At 42.1% G+C, this 27,654-nt stretch overlaps 1 protein-coding gene across 1 annotated transcript; it reads left to right on the top strand.

The window, feature by feature from the left end:
• Positions 1-282: 282 nt before the first annotated feature.
• XK (X-linked Kx blood group) lies at positions 283-19,427 on the top strand. Its single transcript, XM_030476456.1, has 3 exons — positions 283-553; positions 9,156-9,418; positions 15,389-19,427. Exons 1-3 carry the CDS (start codon positions 309-311, stop codon positions 16,213-16,215), a joined length of 1,335 nt encoding a protein of 444 aa, XP_030332316.1. The 5' UTR covers positions 283-308; the 3' UTR covers positions 16,216-19,427.
• The last annotated feature ends 8,227 nt before the right edge of the window (positions 19,428-27,654 follow it).

The raw sequence follows: 27,654 nt of genomic DNA, 5'->3' as shown, positions 1-27,654 counted from the left end.
CGCGAGGAGGGGTTGCTCTCTCCATTTACAGCGCAGCCCGGGCGCTACCAGCACCCAGTGCCGAGCGCACCCACACCGGTGCCGCCAACGGGAGGGCCCCGGCGACCCCCGGGCCTTGCCTTCGGCCCCTCCTGGCCGGAGCCCGCGGGGCGGTGACTGCGCTGGCGGCTCCCGCACGGTGGGCGCCCCCTAGTGGGAGCCGTGCCTCGGCGAGCGGCGGCTGGGCGGGCCGGGCCGGGGCGTGGAGCGGCTGCAGCGCGGCGAGATCGCGCCCCGCGGGCGGCGGTGGCGGTGCGGGGCGGGCGGCGATGAAATTCCCGGGCTCCGTCCTCGTGTCGCTCGTCCTCTTCGTGGCCGAGACGGCGGCGGCGCTGTGCCTGAGCGGGGCGTACCGCGCGGCGGGGGACCGCATGTGGCAGTGGCTGACGCTGCTCTTCGCCCTCCTGCCCTGCGCGCTGGTGCAGCTCAGCCTGGTCTTCATCCACCGCGACGTGAGCCGCGACCGCCCGCTGGTGCTGCTGCTGCACCTCCTGCAGCTCGGGCCCCTCGTCAGGTCGGTGAGTCCCGCTCCGTCCCATCCCATTCCATCCCACCTCGGCGGGGAGAGCCCGCGGGGCTCGCTCGGTGTCCGGAGCGCCCCGGCCTTTGCGCCGTGCGGGCGCGCCCGCTCCCGGGCTGCCGCTGCTGCTCTGCACCGGTGTTACCCGCGACCGCATCCCTCCCAGTCTTATTTCTGAAGGTGCGGGAGGAATAATTCCCTTTGCAAGTGTCCTTAGTCAGAAGCGCGGCGGGGGGCGCAGTGCTTTGCGGCCCTCGGTAAGCGCTTGGCGTTGGGGATGGGAAAAGCCCTTCTGGAGGGGCGGGCAGGCGGAGACCCCCCTCCCTTCCCGGGTGGCGGTTCCTGGGCTTGTGTTCTCTCCGTGTGGCTTTTTGCAAACGGCTCTGGTCGCTTCTGGTTCATCCGTAACACCTTGCTCTGAGGTTACCTCCAAGACAGGAAGGAAGACTTGCTCAGTTGCTAGTTTAAAACAATGATAGAACCCATCTCATCCGCGCCTCTTGGAAAGACTGATAATGCTGTAGTCTGTCTCCTCTCTCCGAAAGTGAGCTTCTTGCCCCAGATTGCTTTGGAGATTTTTCAGCTTCAGTTCAACTTCTCACTGAAAGTGTCCTTAGGGAAAAAACCCCAATAGGTAGATGAAAAGTTACAGAAGGGGGGGGAAATCCCGTGACAAAATGTTTGCTGTGGGGCTTTCATTTTGAATTTACATTCAACTCTTTTCTTTAAAAAGAAAGGGAATAAATTCAGTATCTCTGTAGTAGAGGCTAGGAAAAGCATCCCCAACTTTTTGAAATTCCTGGCCAATGTGAAAAAGGAAGATTTGCTCACATTAATGAGGTTCAACAGTTTGGATGTTACAAAACATCTTAAACTTCAAAACCCCATATATAGAATTTCTCTATAACCATGGCTGGATTTTTTTGTTTGCTTGTTTTGTGAATATTTTAAAGATATTTAAATTATGGCATAACAGTTAGGTTCTTGAAGAGCCTTGATATTTCTGAAAGCTAAGAACAAAATACTGCCCCATTCTTTGGAAAGAGTGGAACTAAAGAGAAAGCAACTACCAGAGTAAAAATTAGGCTCATGACTTTTGTCATTCTAAATCAGTTTCTTGAAATCAGACAAGGAAAGAATGTCCTGTCAAACTGCAAACTGTGCAGCAGGAAACAAAGGATGTAAACAAAAACAACAAATTAAAGGATTTCTTTCTGATCACCAGGAAGAGATGTAGACTTCTGCTTTGACCTTAACCACCAAGCACAATTTCACTTTTTCTTTCTTAACGTAAGTTTATCTGTTTGCAACACAAGCTTTATCTTGTGCAGAACACACTGTGCTGTGTTGGCAAGCTGCCAGCTGCAGTGGCTGATGTAAAAGTAGTGTGTGTACAGAAGCCCTTTTCTCTCCTATCCTCTCCTCTTCATGATACTGCAGTGTATGACTGTGTCACCAGCTCTGCATTTGTGCCTTTATCAAAGATTTACAAACTGAGTGTTTCTAGGAGTTTTGAAGATGTTCTGGAAGCACTGCAGTGTGCCTGTGCTGCAGTTCCTCTGGCATCCTTTAGGCAGTACCAAGTGATGCATGTTAACCTGTCTGTAGACCCAGGATTACTGGAATTATAATTACTAATAAAAAGAGGGTAGCGCCACGTGAAAAAACTTATTTCCTGCAAAAGGCAAGAAGGGTTCTACAAATCAAAGAGGAAAAGTTTTGTAGAAAGCAACCTCTCTTTAGATTCAGGGAAATGTGCCTGTTTGTAGGACAGAACTGTGGGAAGGCATCATGATCTGTCTGAGACAGACATTAAGGGTCTCTTTTTCTGTTCCTTGCCTTCCTGTCCACTGCCACTAAACATTGTTATATCTGTCAGAAGAAACTGATCACTTCCCAACAGGTGTAGATGTGCACTGTAAAAGTTGAAGTGTTTTCAGCATGTGAAATGCCTTACCTTTCCCAACTTTGCACAGGAGGCTTTCTGTCCTGTGTGGATTGGAATACACATAAGTCTGAGATGATAGCTAGAAGGCAAAATATTTTTTGGTTGTGTCATCACTTCACTGTGGCTTTAACCATTGTAAACTGAAAAGGGCCATTTTCTCTGGAACCATTTTCTCCCATCCTTTTAGGTAAACCTCTGCTTCTTTGCTCCTGATCTAATCATCTTTGTTATCATCTAATGTAATCATCTAATCATTAGATGATGCATCCATCATCTAATCATCAGTTTTGTGACCTGATACAGGACGATATTTCTCCATTCATACTTAAATATCAATGCATTGCTTTACAGACAGCCCATGTACGTTGTGTGAGTGTTCTTCATCATCTTAAAAGCTAGACATTTTTCTCCCCTGCCTTTTTCCCTTAAAAAGTCAGGTTTAAATTTTGGGGAATGGTTTGGAAAAATCTTGGCAGGGAAGGAGGCTATTTAGCTTTGCAAGCCAAATGATCCAGCCTATTTTGAATCCTCTGTGTGATGGGGGAAAAAGTACATTCTCTTATAAAGCCTTCTTGCATACCACCACCTTCCCCAAACACCCACACTCCACCTGTTCAGGAGGTACTTGCTGTCATGCTGCTGCCACTGGAAGCACTAAAATTAGGGAGCATCCCTTCTCGTGGAGAGGACTTTTGCCATACTGAGAGAGTAGTGTTAATGCACCCTGTTTTAATTCCTTCTCCCACTCCCTGAGAGTTTCTCTGTATATCGGGACAATTTGTAGAGCAAAATTCCTACCTCCTTCGGTAGCCTGGCTCTGATCCCCAGGATGCAGGCATGCCTTAGGCTTTGCAGAGAGTTGGCTAGAACAAAGTGACTGCAGGTTTCTAGGCACCATGTGGTATTCCTGCAGCATTTCAGGTCAGTGCTGCTCCTTGTGAACATCCTGATTTGTCTGGATGCTTAGAAAATATATTTGGATGCTTTCTCTCTCTCTGGGTTTTGGGTTTCTTTGGGTTTTTTTTTTTTTTTTTTTAAATGAGACTTTTTTTTTTTTGCCACAAAAAAATTACTTTAAATAATAGTCAATGTCACAATGTCAGAGATTTAATACATTTTTCTTTTCTTTAGAGAAGATCATGATGGGCTTTTTGGCTCATTATCTCTTTGTCTCTTTGTTCCCTGTTCATTTGGATGGCACCTGTAGCACCAAGATTGTCTCAAGATTTGAGGTGCTGCTACAATTCCAATAAATAACTGGATGTATTTTTGCTAGTGTACTGCCCTGCACTTAGGGATTTGTTCAAAGTGCAAATAACTTTTCATGAAGTGTGCCAGAAGAACCCCCTGTTAACTTGCCTTGCCCTTTTCTATTCTTCAAGCAATGAGTAGGTCAGGGGCTGAAGTGAGTAGCACAGATTTCCAACAAACTGACTTGAGCAGTTGGGGTTTATAGTCACAAGTTGGGGGTGTTGGTGGGATTGAACCGTAAATCTGCTGGATGTGGTGGTTCCCTACTATCTGATTTACTGCAGACAGTACTCAAGTGACATATCCAGAGGGGACTGGAGTGAACTTGGCAGTGCTTCCTTCTGATACCAGCTTCATGGAGAAGAAAGCTAAGTTACTGCTGGTGTCCCTAAAACTACTATCCCTAGTGTTCTGTTAGCTGAATGTGGGCCTACAGGCTCTTCCTCACAAGGAGTATGCAGTTAGGAGATGGCTCTGTCTGCAGAAGGGTGAACTTCTCTTGAAGAAAAACATTGAAAGTACCTGCCTGTGGCAGGGAGGTTGGAACTAGATGTTCTTAAGGTCCTTTCCAACCCTAACCATTCTATGATTCTATGATAGCAGGCCTCTATATAGAACACTAATGACTGTTTTCCTCAGACTTTAATGGGACAAGGATATAAACAATAGACAACAGTAGACTTTTTTTTTTAATGGGATCAGGCTGTTTTTCTGAAGGCATAAGGAGAAACAATTACATGTGTCTACGTACTGTGTAGGCAGCAGCAAAGCAGATGCAATAGGATGTTTGTGTCAAACTGCCAGGGGAGGTGCTATTACAGCCAAAGTTAGATTCTGTAAGGGGGAAGTGGAAAAAAAACCCAACAAAAACCAAATCACAAAACCTATAGGCTGAAATTATCAGAGGCATTAATGTTTTGGGTGCCTAATTCTGCAGTTTGAAATCTAATAAGCTCTAACGGTGCAGATAGTCCTTCAGTCACATTGTGCAGAAGCAGAAGGTCTCTCATGAGTAGTCTCTCTTTCCTAGTGACCTGTTTTGTAATTCTGAATACACAGGTCTAAAAGCCTCTCTTTCTTGTAGGACTTGGCTGACCTTGCTGTAGGAGATTCTGCTAGCTCTAAACTTTACAACTGTTGATGCATATCTCTCTCTTTTCCAGATGGGGAGAATATGCCTAGACCCTTTTCAGGCCTTTTTGTTTTTCCTTTATTCTTGAGCAGATGTGTTAGGTGTCCATGATGTGATGAACAGATAGCGCAGATGGAAGGTAGAACAATGAGTAAGGAATGGATCTTTGCCTGATGCAGGTAAGTAAATCTGCAGGACTGACAAGTTTTTTGTACACTTCTAAGTTTTTTTGTACACTCTAAAGAAAAAAAGTTGCTAAAAATTGAGCCATTAGGGAAATCTGTTTGTACGTTTGCAATGAGCTTGTGTGGACACGTCTTGAATAGAGATTTGTTCTTGGAGTGCTTGTTGGCTGTGGGAAGTTCTGGTTTCATTGCCTGCTCCCTCTTCACACCATTATTTTGCCTGTATTTAAATCCCACGCATCCATGATTAAAAGAGGGAATGAGGTGCTTGCTCTCAGCAGGCATGTAAGTATAGGATTGTTCCTCCTACTGACTGTGTAGAAGATGAGTAAGTGGCTGCTGAATCACCCTTTGAAGGCACCATCACGATCTCTGAAAAAGTATAGCTCTTCTCTCTGCCAAGATTTGGCAGCAGGGGAGAAAGCAGCCACATCTTTTACTTACCTCTTAATTTGCACTGTAGAGAGTAGATCTGACATTTATTTTCTTCAGAGTAACTTTAGTTCTTTCAGAGCCTGTGCTGTGACTGTCATTGCTTTACATGCAGTGAAATGGCCAGCTGCTTGCCTTCTGCTGTTGATGTCATGTGAGGATGTGTTGAAAGGACCCTAAACATCATTGCATTGCAGGAGATGGACTGTGCAGAAGTTGGGATCTCTCACTGATGTTTCTCAGGAGCGGAGCAGTGATGAGCAGTGAACAGCTGGGGCTTCTGGGCAATTCCCATTCTGTAGCAGTTTGTAACTGTGGAGGAAAACTGACAGGAAGCAATTGCCTTATCATGGAATCATAGAAAGGTCTGGGTTGGAAGGGACATTCAAGATCATCTAATTCCAATCTTTCTGCTGTGGGCAGAGACACCCTCCACTAGACAAGGTTGCTGAAAACTCCGCCCAACCTGGCCTTGAAAAATTCCAGGGATGGGGCATCCACAGCTTCTCTGGGCAACCTGTTCCAGTGCATCACCATCCTCATAGTAAAGAATTTCTTCCTAATATTTGATCTAAATCTACCTTCTCTTGCATTGTGTCTTAGTTGTGTTTCATACTAAAAAAGAAGAAGCCAGTTCATTTAAAGACAAAATGCCCAGCCCTTCAGAATGCACTTCACAGGCACAGTTGTAACCCAGCACATGTGTGTGATCTGCATTGATTCTTCATCACTGTTCTGAATTATTCTCACCCGGATGGTTCGTCAAGTGCCTACTTAAATGTTTAGATTGATGCTTGCTCTTTCTAGTGTATCAGGTGCCAGTCTGCTCCAGTTTGAAGCAGTTGCTTGGGCAGCGGCACCAGCTAGAGTCTTGACTGCATTTGTTATTTGCCCCAGAAAGCGTGACCTCCAAGACACTTCTGTGTGGGATGGGATGGGCAGGGCTTGGGGAAAAGATCAGTGTCGTTGCTGATGTAATCTGAGTGCTTGCACTTACCATTTTTATTGCTCTGTTGTGCTGGTAAAAGTCCCCTTTGGCTCTCAGGTTTGCTCATTAGACTGTTTAACATTGCGTTTGCTTTTCTATACAGGTATAAAATTTCCCATCACAAAACAATATACTTCTATTTAATACCTAGGTAATAAATATGAATCAAATGCTTGCTCCGAAACCCAACATTTTGTTGATTATAATACTTGCTATAGTCAGTAGTCTTATGAATCTTATCTCTATTATGGGATTACTGCATATTTGTTAGATGGGTCCCTAGACTGTATCTGCTTCTAATGATACGTGGCAAGAGTTCAGAGGCTGATGCTGAGATTTCATTTTCTGTAATAGCTTCGGACTTGCCCTCAGCTCAGGATGAATAGACGGCTGTGAATACTAAGCGAGACAAAAATGTTCTGGGATCTTTATTTTGGAATAAAATGAATGTGTTTGTTTCAGAATCTCTGTTGGCTTCATGAACTGTTGTGCTTTATTAATTTTTCACACTTTATTTTTGGCTGTGTGGAGTCTTTCGCATGGAACAAGATTGGCAGGGACTGAAATGGTTAACAAGGGGAAAATAGAAAGTTACCACTGTGAATGGAGCCTCTGGAACACGAGGCACTTTGAATAGCTTTAGTGATAATGGTAGCTGATTCCTAGGGGATTGAGGATAATAATACTACAGGATCCTAAAACTATTTTCCATCCAGAGCAGTTGAAAGTTGCTAGTGGTCCTGTTAGGGGGGGAAAAATGAAGTCAAGTTTATTAAAATAAAAGTCAGTATGCTTTTATTTGAATTTTCATCAGTTTGGTCTGTGAGCTTTCCCCTAAAAGGCTGTGGTAAACTCGGACTTGCAATTGTTGAAAAAAGTCAAGCTGAAGAGGAAATGGGAGTTCAAAGTCTCAGACAAGCATAGCTCTGTGCTTTGTGATTGTGAGATACTTGTAAATAGAAGATAAGCCTTATTTGTGCATTACAAAAACTTATTGGCCAAATCTGACCTGTCAGACTCTTGGAGGTGCTGCATTCCGGCAAATATTACCTACAGAGGCAACCAGGTGGAGATGATGAACCCCAGCAGGCACTATGGAAGGAAAGAAGACCGCAGTCCTCATCAGAGGATGGTGCCTGTGCAAAAAGAAGATGCCATGCATGTCGGGACACAGGAGAAGATATGATGTGACCAGAGCTGGTACCACAGGTCACCCTCTCAGTGGGGGTTTCTCCATCCACAGCTTTCCTCTGGGTTGGAAACCAGTCCTCGTCAGTTCTGCTGCTCACACTACAATTGTTTTTCTTCTTAAACCTGTACCAGTGTTAGGCATAAAAGAAAACAGGTTGTGTCCATACTGGGTTTGGGCTTCTGGGGGTTTTATTTTTCAGTAGTCAATGCCATTTATCCTTTATAGTCCTGCTGTACGTGGACGGCATGCCCTGTATTTTTAGGACCCCATGCGGTGTGGTAGAAATAAAGGTTCTTTCCTCTCCCTTCCCCCTCAAATTGTGACTTCAACTGTAGCTATATAGATCTTTACTTGTTATTACTTCCCAGACAAGGCTGACTATTGACCTGAGTGGTTTGGGTCCTGCTTGATGCCCAGGCACAACCTTTACACCTTCATATCCAAACAGCTCTGTTAGAATAGTTTTTTAAAGTTTTTGCCAATCTGAAATTAGTTGTTGGAAGGGAGTTTCAGAAACTTTCCTTTCAGGCATCTGTCTGAGGCTGTGTTATCTTCTTTAATAACCAAAGAGCCAGATTGTCCTTGCTGCTACGGCATTTGGTGCTGCCAACCCTTTTGGATTATTGTCTGTGTATATGTAGAGGCAGCAAATAGTACAACAATATGAAATTCATATATAGAAGTGCATGAGCTGGCATCACTTTGTTCCTTGGAAGTTAGTCTTTGGTAAGTTAGACCTACATAAACAAGAGGGTTTGTTCCCTCTGTGTTTAAAGTATGAAGACCTGCAGCAATTGGAAACACTGCATCTTCTTATTTTGAATATTTTGCAAGATTGTTTAATATTACATAAACAGTGCAATAAATTTAATCAAATGTAAGGAGTAAAGCTCCTATTTCTGTGTCTTTTTTAAAAAAAATGTGAATTTCCAGGGTTGTGAGGCTTGTTCTCATTCTTGTTGCTATGGCTTGTTAAAGCAAGAGTTAGAGTCCAACTGTTTATGAGGTATGTACATCCACTTGTACCCTGAACTCCTCTCCAACATCTTGAGACTTTTTGTTTAAGAGATGAAAAGTGTTTTTATTGTAATGCCCTGTTAGCATGTCACAGGTATATGGATAACTAGAAGAGAAAGAAATGAGGATCTGAAGAAAAACTTCCAACTTGAGTCCTAGGTTAGCAGCCTATGAACATTGTAGTGGATGAGTAGTTTAAGGACTTTAATAGGACAGCAGAGAGCAAGGGCAGCTTATAGGAAACAACTAAACCTCCTCCCATGTCTGAGTGCTGCAAGCAGCCCAAAGGGCACTGCAATATTCTTGCCCTCTAGTTGCATGTAGTTCACATTTTTTAAGAATGGTTTTGCGCTATGAACAAATGACTTAAGACTTAGTATATGATGGCTTAAAATACTAAGGAGTCGGAAGACTTATGCTTTAATTTTTTTCCTGTTACATTTGCTTCTAGGTGTGTGGAAGTCTTTTACATTTACTTCCATGCTGGCAGAGTTGAAGAGCCCTATGTCAGCATCACGAAGAAGAGGCAGATGCCCAAGGATGGGTACTCAGAAGAAATTGAAAAAGAAGTGGGACAGGCTGAAGGCAAGCTGTGTACACACAGGTCTGCATTCAGCAGGGCGTCTGTGATCCAGGCGTTCCTCGGCTCAGCACCCCAGCTCACGCTCCAGCTCTACATCTGTGTCCTGCAGCAGGAGATCACAGCTGCCAGAAGTAGGTAGAGCTATTGTTTTCACCTCTGTATTTTGGTGGGAGGGAGAGAAGTGTCAGCAGTCAGGTGTAGCTGTCATGGACAAGAACCAAACTTAATGCACTAGATTTCATCTCCCTGGTAGCTTTTGATGGTGATGTTACTCTCAAGTTTATCTTTATATGATCATATTTTAGACCATGACAATGCCTGTAGCATACTTGGGTTGCCATAAAAACACTAATTTGATAAAGTGGCTATTGTGGCATGAGAGGTAGGCAGCTGGAGGCACTGAGCTGTTGTCTTGAAGAAGTAAAAAAAAATTGCCTCTGTTCCATTTTGGGTTTTGAGCATACTTTCTGGAAAATTCCATGGGGCACAGTGCAGAGCATGTTTTGCCTTGCTGCAATAAGGAAGGTGTACTTTCAGGAATGTGGTTTCAGATATGGACCGAGGGCACGAACTGACTTGACTTGTGCCAGACTCTTAATTTGGTATCTAAAGGCAGGACTCACTAAGCTGGTATGCAAATGTGGCCATTTCATCTGGACTCAAGATGTTAAGCCTTCACCGCGCAGTGCTGCGCCACATGGACTTACCAGGTCACGTCTTTTACTGTGGGACTTTGCATCTTGCTCCATGAACTGCTCCAGCTCCTTGAAAAAACAGTCTTGATTTGCTGGCACGCTGCTAAATGAAGAACCTACTCCAGCTGGTCATAGGACAACCAGCTTTTTGGTGTAAGAAGGGACTTTGGCAACTCTGTGAACTGGAGGTGTGTTTCCACTGAAATACAAAACATTTCTTATTACATCTCTGATGTCCTGAGAGGCCAGGGATCTTTACCAGCATTACAGCTAGGGAGGCTGAGGCTAGGGTAGCACATTTATGAATCTGAACACTTTCTTCAGTTCTGGTGCCTCGGTTGGCATTGTACCAAGGTAAGGAACTAAGATTTTTAGAGAAGCCTTTATAATAACATCAGGGTTCTCCCCTCAACTCAGGGAACAGAAAACTTTAGTATTCCAAAGGGTGAGTCAGAGCATAAGGATATTACAACAGGTCTTTTTTTTTTTTTTTGTCTTTTTACAGAAGTAGTTGTTTAAGGTCATAGCAGTTGTTACTTGAAAGACATTACTCCTGACCTTACTTCACAGCTAAGGTAGTCTCTTTGAATAACCATGGCATCTGTGACATGGGATGAGAACAAAGCAGCTGAATCCTTTGCTGAGTGGTGCAATTAGCAGAATTTCCAGTCACTTTGCTGCAGATGGCATTTGCTTGAGAAAGGTCACCTTTTTATTGTATTTCTTCTATTACTGGTGTTGACCTTACTGGTCATGATTGCCAAGGCGATGTGCTGGTGCCAGATGATTAAAGAATTGCATATTTAATAATGATTTGTAACTCCCTATTCTGACTTTTATCAGTCACTGCTGAGATAAATTCTGAATCACAGACTGATAAGTGACCTTCTGTGGGTGAAGTTCAACAGCCAGAGATAAGGTGGCTCACCAGGGAGTTTAGTAAACCCACCATCAAACGCAGTAGTCATCTCATGTCTCCCATCTCCGTAACAGGTGTAATTCTAAAATATATATATATTTATATATATATAATATATAGAAAAATATATATAAAATATATAGAAAGAAAACTGGGGTTTATTGTTGGGGGGGTTTTTTGTGTGTTTGTTTTGTTGTGGGGGGGTGGTGTTCCTAATCAGTGTTTTCATAACAGTGGCAATGTCTGTTAGAGCTCATTCACCAGAAAAACAAGAGTCCTAACCATATATTTTACCTTCTAAAATATTAACACTTTCTGCAATATTTTTAGCCACCTTATTTCTGCAGTAGTACCTTTTGCTCACCAGTGTTGTTCAGCCTCCAGAGTAAGTGGGAATGATGCATAGCACAGTTTCAGCTTGTGGTTGGTGTACATGGGGATTCTCATGTACAGTTACATGACTTTAACCTTTTGATCTTGCAGCATGGTCAAAGTAATTTAACAACGAGTCCAGCTCTTCTTCCACACTTCAGATGTCTTCAATTTCCCTGTTCTTTGACACTGATCCTCCAAAGTGGACTTTTATTTTTCCCATTTATTTCTGTTATAAATATCACTGTCTCCTTGTGTTTTGATTTCCACATTTTTTGCCTTGTCTCCTCACCAGTCTCTTCTTTCTCACTTTATATATATTTTTTTTTTTTTTTTTTTTTTTCCATCCCTGCGCTACCCTGTCTGTTATTCTGTGGAAATTCTGCTTGGTCAGTGGTAATGATGTCAGTATCAGCTGTGAACCTAAAGCAGTTTACCATCATGCTGCATAGCTTGGCTTGTTGCTTTCAGATATGTTTGAAACTCATTATTGCTTTCACTATTGAATTGAACAGTTCTGAAAAAAGCACGCATCCTTGCCTAGCACTTTGTCGACAAGAACCACGCTGCATCTTTCTTGTGTATTTCATGACATTCATTAATTTCTCTGGATGCTTTCTTCTGGATGATCGTGTTCTTGGCAGTGTTTGGCATTCTCCAAATTTGTCATTTCACTGTCTGCCAAGAATGTAAGATCAAGAGAACTAAAAGCAGGACAAAGCCTCTAGGTTAGTGATGAAAGACATAAAGCTTTAGTGACTGTTCAGCATGAAATGTATAGAAGTGTTTTTGGATGAAGTGCCACATTGGAAACCCACATGTAATAGCCTAATCCAAGTCCCAGTTCTAGACATTCCGCTTTCTTTGGTTACAGCGTAACTGGAAGAAGTTCCAAACTTGTTACTGTATGAAATGCCCAGTGTGACTTTGTAATTGTCATGCCAGAAAAGACACCAAGGTCTGTCTTGTGCATTTGGGCTTCACCCTGTATTAAGTGCTTCAGCATCTGTCAGTGTCATGCATTGCTTTAGAGCCAGCTATTACTCTGTGTTGAAGAGGCACCTGACATTAGGCTCAGGTCCACTTCCTGTTGGGCAGTGACCCAAACCTTTTCGCTTAGGTAGTACCAGCTGGAGAAGTGCAGGGCCAAGAGGTGCCAAAAAGACCTGAGTTAATTACATAACCTGCACGTTGGAGATGGGGGATGTGTGACTTTGCCTCTTACCCTTGAAAAAGGGCCAGTTCTCAGTGTGCAGTATTGAATGTGGAAGGTACGTCTCTGGTAGGAGTGATGTTTTTGTAAGCTTAAAAAAAAGCTTGTGCTATTAACAGCAGTCAAGTTATCTTTTTGAGTGTTGCTTACAGCGATAAAATAATCTCAAAAGTTGGATTTCCTACCATTTAAAAATAAAATTATTCTGCTGAAGAAGGTACTTCTTTTTAAGTGAAAATCTGCAGCAGTCACTGTCATATTCAAGGTTTTAGGGTTTAGGTTTAGGTAGGTTTAGGTTTAGGTAGGTTTGGGTTTATCTGTTTTAACTTTGCAGTGTCACTTTCCTAATGTTCATGACTGGGCTTTGTAGGTGGTCTTACTAGATATCTGTAAGATGCTTCTGCTGTTGCTTCTCCTCAACTCACTAAGCTCTGACCACAGAATCCTTTTCTCATTGTTTAAACAACATAGTCTGAGTATTAATAGTTGTTTCTAAGTGTTGAAATTTTATCTTAAGGCAAAAAGAAATCATATCTAGGTGTCCTGCTGTAAGTAAAAAAGTGCCTTTATTTTTCAAGGGTTCTGGTTATCAGTTTAGAAAGCTATAGTATATATAATAGATAACTTATGATTCTTCAGCGGAATATAAGATTTCAGTAATAGGTATTTATGATGTAGCTCATCTAAAGCAGAATTCACTCTTTTAGCAATTTCTGAAGTGGGAAGGACCAGGTCTTGAACAGACTTAAGACATAACAAAAAACCAAAGTAAACCAGTGTCTCCCTGGATGACTCTGTGAGTGTGCACCTTTGATTTGTAATAAATTCAGCCTTCTTTTCCTTCCAGCCTTTCAGGAAGGAAAAAGAGAAACACCACCTTCATAAGGACTGTCAGGGAATTTGAGACTGTTCCAGGGCAGTAAGACAAGTTTGAGATTAATATAAAATCCCTGAAATGAAACTGGGTAATAAGATGAATGTCTTGGGTTATCAAAGCAGAAAGCAAGCAGAGTTCCAGGACAGCAGCACCCTGTCCCCAGTGTGCAGGGTTTTTTTGTTTCTTTAACTTTGAGAATATTCTTTTGCTTCATTAGCTGCTGGAAGTTATTTGTTCTTTCATAGTTCTAGAGCCGGCTCAAAACTACAGGAAAGATTTTTGTGAAGAGCCATGGGATATGAAGCAGTATTCTTGACTTGCACTTGCTTTCAACCAAATTCTGAGAACAAGTACACTACTGAGTAAGAAAGATTTTTATTAGGTGTTTTTAAATGTCTAAGTGTTAAACAAGAAAATAACTAACCATTTTTCAAGAATTTATGCACCACCAAACTGGCCTGCACAAAATTACCATATAATATGGCAAATATTTTTTAGCTTACTTAGTGCTACTGGAAAATTAGATATAAAGGATTAATTAATTATTTTCCAAAATAATTCAGAGGTGCTTGAGGATCAGGGTGGGAGAGAGGTTAGCTAAAATGATAAAGAAAATCCAGTTAGAAAGTTGTTAGAGATCCTGAAATACACTTGTTTATTTCAAAATCATGCTTATAAATGAATAACTGTAATTAGAAAAAATCCTGATAGTCATGGCTATAGAGCTATAGCAAATCAGGGAATCCAGTTCATTTGTAGGATATTGACACATAAACTAATTGAAGGCTGCAGAAAGCACTGGTTGCTAAGCAATGCAACAGTAATTGACATAATCAAGAATTTCCAACTCTGATGGTTTTGTTATATCTGATGAAATATAATGGTCTGTAGCATGACACATAGCATGTAGCTTGGTTAGTTTCATTGAAATTCTAAAAGAAACAACTGAATAATTCTAACTGTGCTTAACTCATTTGCATTTAAATTGTTCCTTGAATGGACAAAATGTTAGATTGAAACTAGAAGTATTGATTGGGGGATGCCTAAAATTAGTCCCCTAAACCAGCAGCTAATCAGCATGTCAGTAAAAACTGTGAAGAAAGTATGCAAATGCTAACAAAACTGTGGGCAGTTAGCACTTCTGAACATCAAGGTACTTTCTCAATGGATGTTTATTCTATGCATCCAGGGTTCTTGTACATTTGAACCTACTTAATGTGGCAAGACAAGACCCCTGGGATACCAGAAAGCTTTCCCTCTACTGCATCTGGAGGGAAGCCAGGTAACACTTGGTCTCTGCCTTCACTTTCTGAGAATTTAAAAGCCATGAAACCTTCACTTGAGGGTTTCTGGGTAAATGGGAGATACTGAAAGTTGATCTGAATTTAAAGACATTTTTAAAAGAAGTGTTGATTTTAAATGCATGATACAGATAGGTGTATAGGAAAACACAGTGTAGACAGGTGAGCAAATCTCTACACAGGTGCAGATGTGTGTCTGCACAGGCAGAGAAAGTGCAGATGGTTCTGGGTTTAAATTGCTTTGGCCTTCAATTTTGAGCTCCATCACAGAGCTTTTTGTTTTAGACAATTTGCTTCAGCACAGAACTTCACAAGCAATGAGGTATCTGCATGCTCAAATAACTCCAAAATTTCAGCTTCTGTTTTGCAGATTTCCATCTGTACGGAGGGGGAGTAGCACCCCTCTGCCTTGTGGAGTACTGTGGGGGTTTGAGAGCAGGTTGGATACTTTTATGACTGAGCTATATAATTATCAAGGACAGTGTATGTACAAACAGCCCTCAGCAGGGGGAGGAGGAGAGATGCTTCTGACTGTTAAGTGCCTTTTTTCTTTCTAGCTACTTGGAAAAGTAACAAATGGAGACTGAAATAGAAAGTAGGGTTAGAGTAAGAACCCAGAAGTGTATACAAGGAATGGGGGATTTTTGCTGTGAAAACAACTGCATCTGCAATGTCTTTAACTTCTGCTAAGCTGAAGGTCCTGATCTGTCTTTTCTCTTTGTAGGTATTTTTATGGTCCTTTCTCTCCTGTCAATTGTGTATGGTGCCTTACGCTGCAACATCCTGGCTATTAAGATTAAGTATGATGATTATGATGTCAGCGTGAAACCAGCCGCCTACCTCTGCATATTCATGTGGAGAAGTTTTGAGATTGCTATACGGGTTACGGTGTTGGTCCTTTTCAGTTCAGTCCTTCAAATCTGGATTCTCCCTGTTGTGCTAGTGAATTTCTTTGGGTTTTTCTTCTACCCATGGATTCTCTTCTGGCAAAGCAAGTCCCCATTTCCCGAGAACATAGAGAAGGCATTGAGCAGGGTTGGCACTACCATTGTCTTGTGTCTTCTCACTTTCCTGTATGCTGGCATTAACATGTTCTGCTGGTCAGCAGTGCAGGTGAAGCTCAATGATCCTGACTTAATTAACAAATCCCAAAATTGGTACCGACTGACTGTGTATTACATGCTACGATTCATCGAGAATGCATTCCTCCTGCTGATGTGGTACATCTATAAAACTGATATCTACCTGTATGTCTGTGCCCCATTGTTGGTCTTGCAGCTCCTGATAGGATACTGCATGGCTATCCTCTTCATGTTGGTATTCTACCAGTTCTGCCACCCATGCAAAAAGCTCTTCTCATCCAGCATTTCTGAAGGTTTGCTGTCCTGTTTCAAGTTCCTCTGCTTTATTTGCAAGCCTCCCAAATCCAGCATACTGATAGACAAGGCAGAGGTGAAATCTCCTGAAAATTCTGATGAAGTACGGAGCAGTAGCAAGACAATAGATTCTCAAAAGGGGAATCCTAATCAAAGCGTTTCTTCCAATGCCTAGTACATCTGGAAGCAAGTAGGTGCCTTTGGAAGATGGCAGATCACCTGCTGGGAACATTGTGTATCTTGGACATTGTGTCTTGTGGATGGAATTACTTTCTTGCAGGTGTAGTACTGCATGACAACTGACAAGCTTACCTTTGTGGAAAATGTACTGTATGAGTATGTGTATCTATGTGTGTTTGTGTACTGAGAGCAATCTTTGTTTGTAGAACTCTACTTCAGAGGGTTTTGCACATAGGTTTATTATCACATGCTTATTTGCAATCATAGGAGACAATCTTCAAGAACTGGCCTGATGCTCATCTTACTTAGGAAATCTGAGGATGGAAGGAAATGCATTTTATTTCAGATAGATAGGATGTCATTATGGCATGCCACCCTAGCATGGAAACAGAGCATAGACCTTGACTATATACTGACTGTAGCTGTGGTCTGCTTTGATCAAATTGCAGACTTTTTTACACTCTAATCAGTGTAATAAGATAATACTTCTCTCTGAGGTATAAAAATTGGACTTCTACAATGCACTGTAGTCTAGGTTGCCAAGAAACAGCCAATTAGCCGGCACTAATACTGAAATGTGACTGTTACTGAGAACGGACAGAGGGGTTATTAGCTTTGCATAGTTTCACCCTTCACGTTTGCTGCTTGTTAGTAAGGGAATTAAATTTAACACATTAATTGGGATGTTCTAGAACAGCTAATTTTTCTTACATTTTCATTTGTCTAATACTTTGTGATCAGCTGGTATTAGGGTGGTGTTCACTTTACATAACTTTAAATATCTGGAAGCTGGGCAGGTAGTGTGAACTAGTCATGTGGGTGCTATCAAGAGTACATCTCCAGGGAGTGATTCAATCCATCTTAAAACATCCTTTTAAGGCAAGTGATATGAATCATTCTCTGGAGACCTATTACTCGGTGTTAACCAGATGCCTTGACAATTAGTTTTGACTATCCATCTCCTTTTTAAGATGGCTGAAGTTAAGAGATAAGCACTGCCCTGATTGTCAGGGGATTGGTAGTACACCAAGCAGGCAACTCAGTGACTTAAGTGGTGATAGAAGACACTGAGTGCTCCTTTTTTAGGCTCTGATATGTTATGGTTAGTTTAATATCAGTAGTTGTAAACACTCTGACTTCTTTACCTCAGAAGTATCACAGGCTTGAAATCTGAAAGAGGAAATGGAAGTTGTTGACTTCTGTGCACTGTATCATCATGAATAAGAGTGTTTCTGTATTTTGCAAGTTGCTCAGAAAGCTTTAGCATATGGACACCCAAGAGTTTAGTGGAAATACACAAAACCAATTTTATTTTCAAAAATTGAGTGAAACCTTTTTGCACTTTGTTTAGCACCTTGCATTTCTTTTGAATATTACTCATTATAGCTGCTAGTGGAAACAAGTAATTTATGACCAAAAGCATCAACTACTGTCCTAAGCTTAGCCTCCATCCTATCATCATGGAGGATGTGAAGTTCTTCAGTTGGGATGACATCAGCATAATTGTATTAGATGTGTCTCAAGTTCAGGTCTGAGGTAATTTATCATGAAATATGTCACATGCAGTGCTGCAAAGAACTAAGATGTTTTTATTTTTTCTTTACTGCACGGTAAATGAATGTCTTCATACTTCAGTTTTATAATGGAGTTCTGTTTTTTATTTTGCTTATTATGTGTCTGTGTGTGGTATGTGTATGTAGTTCTCATTAAATTATTGGGGGGGTTGCAAGGGAATTTTTGGCCTCAGCTTGCCATGGGAATGTACCTCAGTATCTGAGGAAAACACCAAACACCTCAGTTCTAATTTCTTTCTCTGAGGAGCATAGAATAGCGAAGTGATGCTTTGAAGACACTACAGTATTTCTCTGTACTTGTACAGAGATGTACAGTGTAGTATTTCTCTGTACTTTTTTAGATGATGTAGAAGAATATTTCAGCTTTGTGGGTTTGGTTTGTTTTATTTTTTTCCCAGTAGTGAGTTAAAGGAGCAAGTAAGAATGTAACCCCCTTGCTTCTAAACCTGCAGAGTTCAGCACACAGGGACGCATTTTCAGGTGTTCTTAGCTAAAACTGAGAATCTGACTTTATAGTTGGATACTCATCAATAATCAGGGAATTATGGCTGTTGCCTATCTACAGAGGTACCTTGGTCTGAAGCATTAGTCCTTGGAGAGAAAAAAATAAAAAAGTGGTTTCATGTGTAGAAGTACTTCACATCTAAAGAGACAGTTCTCAAATCCTTAAAGCAGATACTGTAAGTGATGGTGCAGTTGTGATTTTGCCATTTAGAAACAGTGGAAACTTCACAAATCTCAGCCAGTGAAATATTTGTACTACGGTGAAGTCAGCAGTAGGAGAGCTACACAGGCAGAAGTCCAGTGTGGTGACATTTTGAGTACCATTTAACTTCACATACCAATGATGAAGACCACTGTATATGCATATTTTTAGAAAGTGTGCCATATTACTTCCTATTTTTATACCAATCTCCTGAAGTGCATGCATAGGGAACTGAATATTTAAATCACTGTTATGAGAGGGGAAAATTAAAAAAGATACTTGTATGAGTTACATTGCTGTCGTGTGGTTATGCTTTAGTTGTGCAGACTAACCAAAAAGAGTTTAAACACTCCATCAACATGAGGGCTGTTGCTTTTGCAGTGCCTCATGTCACTGCAGCCTGGAGTGCAGATTAACTAACAGGGTTGCTGCTCTATATATGTTTTGATCTAGCTGTGCTGCCATTGCTAGTAGAAAGAAGGTATAACAGGGAGTCATAGAGGCAAAGATACTCTGTTAAGACCTTTGTTTTAAAGGACAAACTTGTTTTTCTAAAGCGTGCTGTAATGCTAGGAAAAGCAGTTTTTTCTCAGGTTAATGACAGTCTAGCCAGTGTTGTTACCAGCACACCCAGTGGCTGCACTGAGAGGATAGTATTAGCTACAAAGGATGTATGTGTATGAATGAGTGATGTCTTGCTTCAGGTTGACTGCGGTTTTACTCTCCTCTATGAATGCTAGAGGTATATGGTTTGAATGGAAGAGTATAAGGCTACTGTTAAGAACTGTACTCACTTGAATAGTCCTGAGTCACACAAGGGATTGCTCAGTAAGGATTATTCGTGTGTATAAGAGTATGCAAGATCTGATACATAGGTTTTCTTTTATACTTGTAAACCAACACAAATTAAAATGTTGAAACACTCCCTTAAGTTGTGCTGGTATCAGTTCTTAGTCTGCTTAGTCTTCAGAAATCCAAGGTGAAGGTGATATAGCACACTGTCATCTGTTACCATGCAGCAGAAGCAATCTTTCCAAGCAGACCTCACAGAAGAATAATATGTGATTAATTTGGGAGTTCCTCACCTCCGCCCAGCAGTGCTTCTAATGCTGTTTAGCTGGTTGGGGTCTCACCGGAAAATTCTGTAAGAGGCAGGCAGTTTAAGAGACCAGTATTATACTGAACAAAATCAATATAGGTTATTTATTGTCAGGATGAGAATGTTTAGTTGGTTTACACTGAGAATCAGAAAGAAATCATTACCTTCTGTTTTCAACATGGTTTCTTAAAGAAAAGCTTATGTGACCACACTGTTTCTTTGTCAACCCTGTTGTCCCCAATACATATCAAACTCACTGGACACATTATAACTAAATTTTTATGAGGGCAGATATCTGAGGAAATAAAGCAGTTTGATACAAGCTTTGGGAAGACTATCAGGTTCCAGGAGGAAAGATGGGAATCGATAAAATGATCCTCCTGATAAGAAAAGTTTCAGCATGACCTTGCTGACCACTTAGCAAGCCTAGCAGTTGACATGCTTTAGGTGTTATAAACCTGTGTATCACTCAGTGATCCACATAGCGGCAACCTCTTGTACTTCGCTTCATTCCCACAACTAGAAGTTGCGGGAATGAAGAGGTACAGTGACAAAGAGGAAGAGGACATCATGAAATCATGGGAGGTAACAGGAGTCACTTCAGTTTAAAGCATGCAGTATGGATTCTACAAGACAGTATACTTTCTGTATTGTTCCATTGATCGTAGAATAACTTCTTTAAGTTTCTAACCATTCTAATGAAAGACGGGCTTGTTTTGAAAAATGCATGACAACTAAAATTAGCCCTTTTTAAATAATATGATTTGCAACCCAATCTGGTGACATTTGCAGCCTGGCTCACAATTGGTGAATACATGGTTTTGGTAAATTGTAATCCTATAGTTTTTCACATAGTAGCTGATAATATCTAGTCTAAAACAATAAACCATTTTCTATTTGAGAGGCTTATGTACCAAAGAAAATACGGACATAATTGCAGGCCAAACATCATAGTGGATTTTTATAATCCTGTATTTTAAGATGCAGTTGAAGTGACTGCCTCTATTCATTCAGGAATCATCACAAGAACATGAATATATAGTAATTTGGCAGAGATGGTAAGTTTGATTCACCGAGGACAGAAGATTTGAAAAGTAATAGGTATTAAGGATTATGTAATTTCTTCCTGACCAAGAAAAGTAAATATAATAAAAATGTTAGGTCTTGAGTTCACCCTAAAATTAAAGTCAAAATGAAAGGTAAGTAAGTGCTTCAGAATGACAGCATTAAAGTCCCTTGAATGAACAACAATTTCATATCTTGGAAAAAAGGAACAGTTTTATCATTTTTTTGATAAATCAGCCACAGATACTTTCAAGAAAATGATCAGGGATGGATTCAGATGGAGAGCTATGCCACAGGTAGTCATGGTGAAGATTAATTCATATCTGGCTTCTAGACGGGAGCTAACTATCAAACCAGTAGCGCAGCACCTTACAGACAAGGCGCTAGTGTTGCATTTTGTCATCTTTATGCATGAATTTGCAGTTCTTGTAAATCTGTTTTGTAGTAAGGTGTGTGCTATACTCAGCAGCCAAGACAAAAGAGAGGTGCTTGCAGTTGCTTTAGTTTTGCAGTTGGTGGCCTTCATAACACCAGTTATGTTCTTTAGAATATATGTTCTAGCTATTCCTCCTTCCTCTCTGCTGCCTCATGGTGGTCATTTTAAATAGAAATGGAGAAAAAAGGCACAGTAAAACTCTGCTGTATTTTTAAGTAGCACTGTTTTTTAGAGCCAAAGTTGAATGGCCATGAGAAGGGCTGAAGTCATGGAGTGTGTCCCTTCTTCATTGCCACACTGAAAATATTAATAATAGTGGGCAGTACAGTAAGTCAAAACCATGCAGGTGTCATTTAAAAAAAATTAGAATGGAAGAGAAATTTTTTAGCATCAACTTTGGAATTACAAGGAAAGCAAGGGAGATTTACAACCATAGAGTGATTAGGTGTTTCTTAAACACTTTTTTCCATTGTGTTCATGGATTAATGTGGGCTTCCCCTTCTGCCCCCACCCCCTTTCTTCCTTTTAGCAACAAGGAGAAAACAGACCAAACATGAGAAAAAGAAACATTTTTAATGAAAAAGTAAAATGTTACTGCAAGCCTACAGAAACGCATAGGGCAACCCAGAAACACATTGCATTGAGGGTACACCTACAGTTATCTGCTGCTGCTCCCTGAGGTGCATGGTGCAACCCCCAGTAAGGAGTTCAGGTACAGACAGGCAGTGTACCCCAGCCTCAGAAACAGAGGTCTCCCTGATCTAAGAATAGCCTTGGTTTTAAAAAAAGGAAAAAAAAATAATAATTGTATTTTGTTTGCCTGGTTTAATACCAGCACAGTCATAGAATCAAGGAAGGGATCTTAAAGATCATCTAGTTCCAACCCCCCTGCCGTGGTCAGGGACACCTTCCACTAGACCAGGTTGTCAAAGCCCCATAGCCTGGCCTTGAACACCTGCAGGAATGGGACAGCCACAGCTTCTCTGGGCAACCTGTTCCAGTGTCTCACCACCCTCACAGTAAAGAATTTCTTCCTAATGTCTAATCTAAATCTACTCTCTTCCAGTTTAAAGCCATTCCCTCTTCTCCTGTCACGACCTGCCCTTGTAAAAAGCCCCTCTCCAGATTTCTTGTAGGCCCCCTTTAGGTACTAGAAGGCTGCTATAAGGTGTCCACAGAGACTTCTCCAGGCTGAACAACCCTAGGTCTCTCAGCCTGTATTCATAGGAGAGATGTTCCAGCCCTCTGATCTTTGCGGCCCTCCTCTGGACTCATTCCAACAAATCTACAACCCTCTTGTGTTGGGGGCCCCAGAGCTGGACACGGTGCTACAGGTGGGGTCTCACAAGAGCGGAGTAGAGGGGGAGAATCACCTCTCTCCATGATGGGGGTTTTTTTGATACAGCCCAGCATATGGTTGTCTTTCTGGGCCGTGAGCGCACACTGCAGCCGGCTCATGTTGAGCTTATCAACCAACACCCCCAAGTCCTTCTCCTCAGGGCTGTTCTCAATCCATTCTCCAGCCAGCCTGTAGCAGTGCCTGGGATTGCCCCTACCAAGGTGTAGGATGTTGCACTTGGCCTTGTTGAACTTGATAAGGTTGGCATCGGCCCATCTCTCAAGTGTGCCCAGGTCCTTCTGGATGGCATCCCTTTCCTCCAGTGTATTCACCGAACCACACAGCTTAGTGTCATTGACAAACTTGCTGAGGGCGCACTCAATCCCACTGTCCATGTCACTGACAAAGATGTTGAACAGCACCAGTCCCAATGCCAACCCCTGAGGAATGCCACTCATTGCTGGTTTTCACCCAGACATCAAGCCTACGACTGCAACCATCCAGCCAATTCCTTATCTACAGAGTGGTCCATCTGTCAACTCCGTGCTTCTCCAGTTTAGAGACAAGATTCTTATGTGGGACAGTGTCAAAAGTTTTCCATGAGTCCAGGTAGTCTGAACTATATACATTGTGTCGCAGTACTCCTGTTAGTTTTGATTCTGCATCTCAGCACCAATAGACAATTTCGATGCTAATGGTCAGAACAGAAATATTATCACTTACACAGTATGTGCAGTTTGCTTAGCCAATTCCACCCATGCAATATATCAGAGTTTCTAACACCATTTGGTAGCTGGCTGGTTCCTGCTTGGATCATGTTTTCTTCATCAGCTGACAAGATGTGATGCCCAGGAAAATCAGTGTCTGTTCTTTACAGAAAGATAAAACAATAATAAATTGGAACAACCTAAGACATTGCACATGCTAAGCCTTATTCATGGTGATTTAGCTGTGTAATTCAGAATTTGGCTGTAAAATTCAGAAATGAACCAAACTACTTCAGAGTAAGAGAAAAGTGAAAACATTGCAGGGGAGACAGGTTATCAGGTGAGAACGGGCAAGGAATGCAATAAGTTAAAAATTACTTCCGCCTTGCTGTGAAATGTGGACCTCAGTAATGATGTTGATGTTGTGCCATAAAGATTGATGGTAAGGCAAATTCAGGGAATGCTAAAGAGTGCTGTACTATGAACTTATCAAACAACTCAAATGCCAATTACACCTGACTCTTCAGCATAATTTGCCATTGATACAAAATGAAATGGAAGCCCTCGAGGGCTCCAAGCAGGAATCCATTAGCGAACACCTATAAATCACTTGTCCTATAGCAATCAAGTGCTTGTGTTTGAGCTGCTGTCTTAATAAACCATACATCATTGTTCTTTCCAGGGTACAACAGCAAATGAGCAGTTGTATCTTCAAGCAAGAAAAGAAAAAAAAGAAATTGGCAGGGGAAAGGGAAGAGTAACTAACAGGAGATCTAAAATGAAAACCCACAAACTGTCTATGGTCTTATGCACATCACTCATTCACAAGAACTTCTAGTGTAATAGAAAACTAAATGCAATTTTTGCATATGTTAGAGCGTGTTTATATGGAAAAAATATTAACAAAGGATTGGAGTATGATTTGACAGACTGCCCCCCCTGCCAGCTAGCCCTAGTAATCCTATTTGGAAGCACAGAGGTGGGCTAATGAATCTCTGAAGGTCCTTTCCTAGACTGATTGTGAGCTGCTAATTAGAAATGGGATTTGGTAGCCCAGCATGCAAAGAGAGGGGAAAATAGAAAAGCTATTTTGACCAGGGATGTGATAGAACAGGGGACACGAGGGTAGGTGGAAGGTCTGGGACAGAATGGCCATGTCTCCAGCTCTTTGAGCTGAGCTGTACCCCATGAGTGATGTGGGGTCCCTGCTCCTGGTGCTGTGCCTAGGCTGGTCAGTGCTGCCCAGCGGGTGGCATTGCCGAGCCATCCTACACCGGCATCCAACCCTCCAGTGGTCCCCACTGCTATCTGGGCTGAAAGACTTCCGGGTGGTGCACGGTAAGAGCATAGAGCCCTCTGTCCTGCAGAGAAAAGTTACCCTGAGGTATCACAGGCATGTGTAAAGGTGGTGGAGCTGAAGCCATAGGAAGAGAAGTCTAGCTACACAAGGGGAAGCAAACAGATGATAGCTGTGTTGCAGTCCCAGAGCCAGACTAACAGATCATAAAGCCCAGTACCCTGCTGAAAGACTGCAAGCCGGGCTCCTTCTCCCTCAGGCCCATGTGAAGCCGGGTTATTTTGGCCTCTGCCTTTATGCATGGGAAGTTATGCTATCCTAACTTTACTCCAGCTCTACCTGGAAACTACTGGCAGCTTAACGTAAAGAATTTCTGTCTGTACTTAGGTACATCGCTGGTGGTGGTTCTTCCAGTAACACAGCAGTGCACAGCCATTCTGGCCTGTTTGTGATAGTGTTGTTTGACTTCCAGCCAAGACTGATGGCAAGTATCATCTGGATCATACATGGACTTTTTGAATACAGCACGTGGTCTCTCATGATCATTGCAAAAGGCACTGTGAGGAAGTACTGGAGCAGGGAACTACACTGAGGGTTACAGTGTAAAGCAGAGACATAGAAGGATCTGTCAGTGGAGTCTCACTGACATTTTTTTTTCCTGGTTCACATTTATCCACTTTTCTGCCCTTGTCTTAGCATGGAATAATTTCTTTCATAAACAAAACAGAAAGAGCAGAAGATTCAAACTATGCCATTCCCTTGAGTGAAGGCAAGTGCATACAGTGACAGCTTCAGGCTGTGTGTGAAGGCAGTCATAGAATTATAAGATGGTTTGGGTTGGAAGGGTCCTTAAAGTTCCAACCCCCCGCCATGGGCAGAGACACCTTCTACTAGACCAGGCTGCTCAGTCCCTTCAGGAGAGATAGCCTGACAGGTCTCTTGTCTGCTTCTTCCCTTTTGGTGTAGAATCAAGGGAAGACTGGTAAACAAGGATTGCACAGCATTCAAAATAAAGATTTCAGCCTACAAAATAGAAGAGGCTAATCAAGGCTTCTCCTTGGCTTTCCTCCTGCTACATGGAAAGGAGGAGCTGGGTGTCTTTCACTCTGTTCTTCATGTCATTATCAGGCAGGATTTTACATTGTCCCTTTTAGGAGGCAGGTGTGAAACACCTAAGCCTATTGCAACTGTCTGGCATTAAATATGTGCAGGAATACACAGAACACTGTTGCACAGAGCAGGAGAGGAACTAGATTAATTCCTAAGCAAGGGAGTAAAATTACTGCAAGGAAATGAAAAACCCTGAGACCTGACTTTTGCAAAACTGTCATGCTGCAAAAGTATCCCTGTTCACTGATCTTTTCAGAGAAAAAAAGGATGAAAAATGCTGTGTGTAATCATCTAGCTTGAAAGACATTTTAGAAACAGAATGACATAGTGTTTATGGTTTTTCCGTACTCCAGTTTTACTCACTCCTACGTAATTAATGCACAGGTGCCAATGTTGCCTTTTCTTGTACAAGATGCGTTTTTCAAATTAGACCAAAACATGCAAGTGTTTGTAAGATTATAGCAAAGATTTTTTGCTCATTCAGAAGGTGCCAGCACCAGAATTAAATCAGGGGTGACATATGGGTGCTTTTGGTACCAGTTCTACTCCAACCTGTCACTTGCAGCAACCAGGCAAAGTTTGCTGTGCGTTGTCCCATTCCTTTCTCAATTAATGGGAAAAATCACAAATATCAGGGAGCACCAGGACTTACCAGTTGTGGAAGGGCCCAGCACCTCTGCCCTTCCTTTGGGTTTAGGCAGTGATATCAGATATGTGTACCTGATAATTGCTAGGCTGGGAGCAGCTGAAATGCATTCTATTTCACAGCCTGTATTCAGCCTGTTAGGAGGATGTCAGACTTTGTGACTGCTGTGACTGATCTAAGACCAGCCCCTGCTGGGTGTGTGGCCTGCCAGAAACCTCCTGAGCCTGTAAATCCATGTTTCAGTGGCTCTAGTGCCTGACAAGGCTGCCAAAGCATAGGACATCCTTGATGCCTGCAGTTGTCCTCCCCAGAGAAGCTATAAGTTACTTTAGCCTGATCTAAGGGAAGAAAAGGCAGCAAGAACACTGCCATTTCTGGGCAGGGAAGACAGGCTAGTCTTCACAGCAAGAATGGACATCCACAAATCAGAACTACCCCAACCACTCTAGCGGTTTAGCTCCCAAAGGCTACCTCCATCAACAAAAACATGGGGGACCAGACCCACTGCTGAGGGCCATCAAAGCGATTGATTGATTCTATGATACCATGCGAAAGACTGGCCCACCACAGAGCATGTCAAATAAGGTTGCTGCAAACTCTATTTAACAGGTTTTGAAGACTTCATTTTGGTTTTCAGTTACTGAAGCTTGGGAGACCTCTGTGGATGAAGATGATTAAACCACTGCCAGTTCCGGCTATGGGAGGAGGTGAATTGCTGCTGTTCATCCCTGGGCTACATTCGAGCCATTACTTCCATACATCTCAAGAAGGAATAGTAATGCAGAAGTCACATGTATCATTCATATAGCTGTGTTTATCTACTTGATTTAGAAAAACGTAGAAATGTATGGGTTTTTTTTCTGAAATGAATCTTTGTGGAAATCCCAGTTATGTCAACTTATGGAGGCCATATTAGCAGCCTTCCAGTATCTGAAGGGGGTCTACAAGGATGCTGGGGAGGGACTCTTCCTTAGGGACTGTAGTGGTAGGACAAGGGGTAATGGGTTCAAACTTAAACAGAGGAAGTTTAGATTAGATATAAGGAAGAAGTTCTTTACAGTGAGGGTGGTGAAGCACTGGAATGGGTTGCCCAGGGAGGTTGTGGATGCTCCATCCCTGGCGGTGTTCAAGGCCAGGTTGGACAGAGCCTTGAGCCACATGGTTTAGGGCAAGGTGTCCCTGCCCATGGCAGGGGGGTTGGAACTAGATGATCTTAAGGTCCTTTCCAACCCTTACGATTCTATGATTCTATGATTCTATATTCCAGAAGAAATTTAATGAAGGCAGTGGTATGTTGGAACTAGAGGCAGGAAGAGAGCCATTAGCCAGAACACAGGTATTTGCCCCAGCTCCCCTCATCCTCATTTTTACATGATGATCAAATGTCTTACCACTGCCAGAATCAGGCCCTAAGAAAGCTAGTGTCTAAGTGAGTCCAGAGTAAGATAGGCTGTG

This window comes from Strigops habroptila, chromosome 2 (genome assembly GCF_004027225.2).
Source record: "Strigops habroptila isolate Jane chromosome 2, bStrHab1.2.pri, whole genome shotgun sequence".
In the NCBI taxonomy this organism is placed as follows: Eukaryota; Metazoa; Chordata; class Aves; order Psittaciformes; family Psittacidae; genus Strigops; species Strigops habroptila.
Note: the sequence above shows the minus strand (reverse complement) of the source record. Positions and strands in the feature narration are given on the sequence as shown.

Coding starts and splice junctions, on each gene's coding strand:
- XK (XM_030476456.1), top strand. CDS start 309: ATGAAATTCCCGGGCTCCGTCCTCGTGTCGCTCGTCCTCTTCGTGGCC. Junction 554..9,155: donor CAGCTCGGGCCCCTCGTCAG/GTCGGTGAGTCC, acceptor ATTTGCTTCTAG/GTGTGTGGAAGTCTTTTACA. Junction 9,419..15,388: donor GGAGATCACAGCTGCCAGAA/GTAGGTAGAGCT, acceptor TTCTCTTTGTAG/GTATTTTTATGGTCCTTTCT.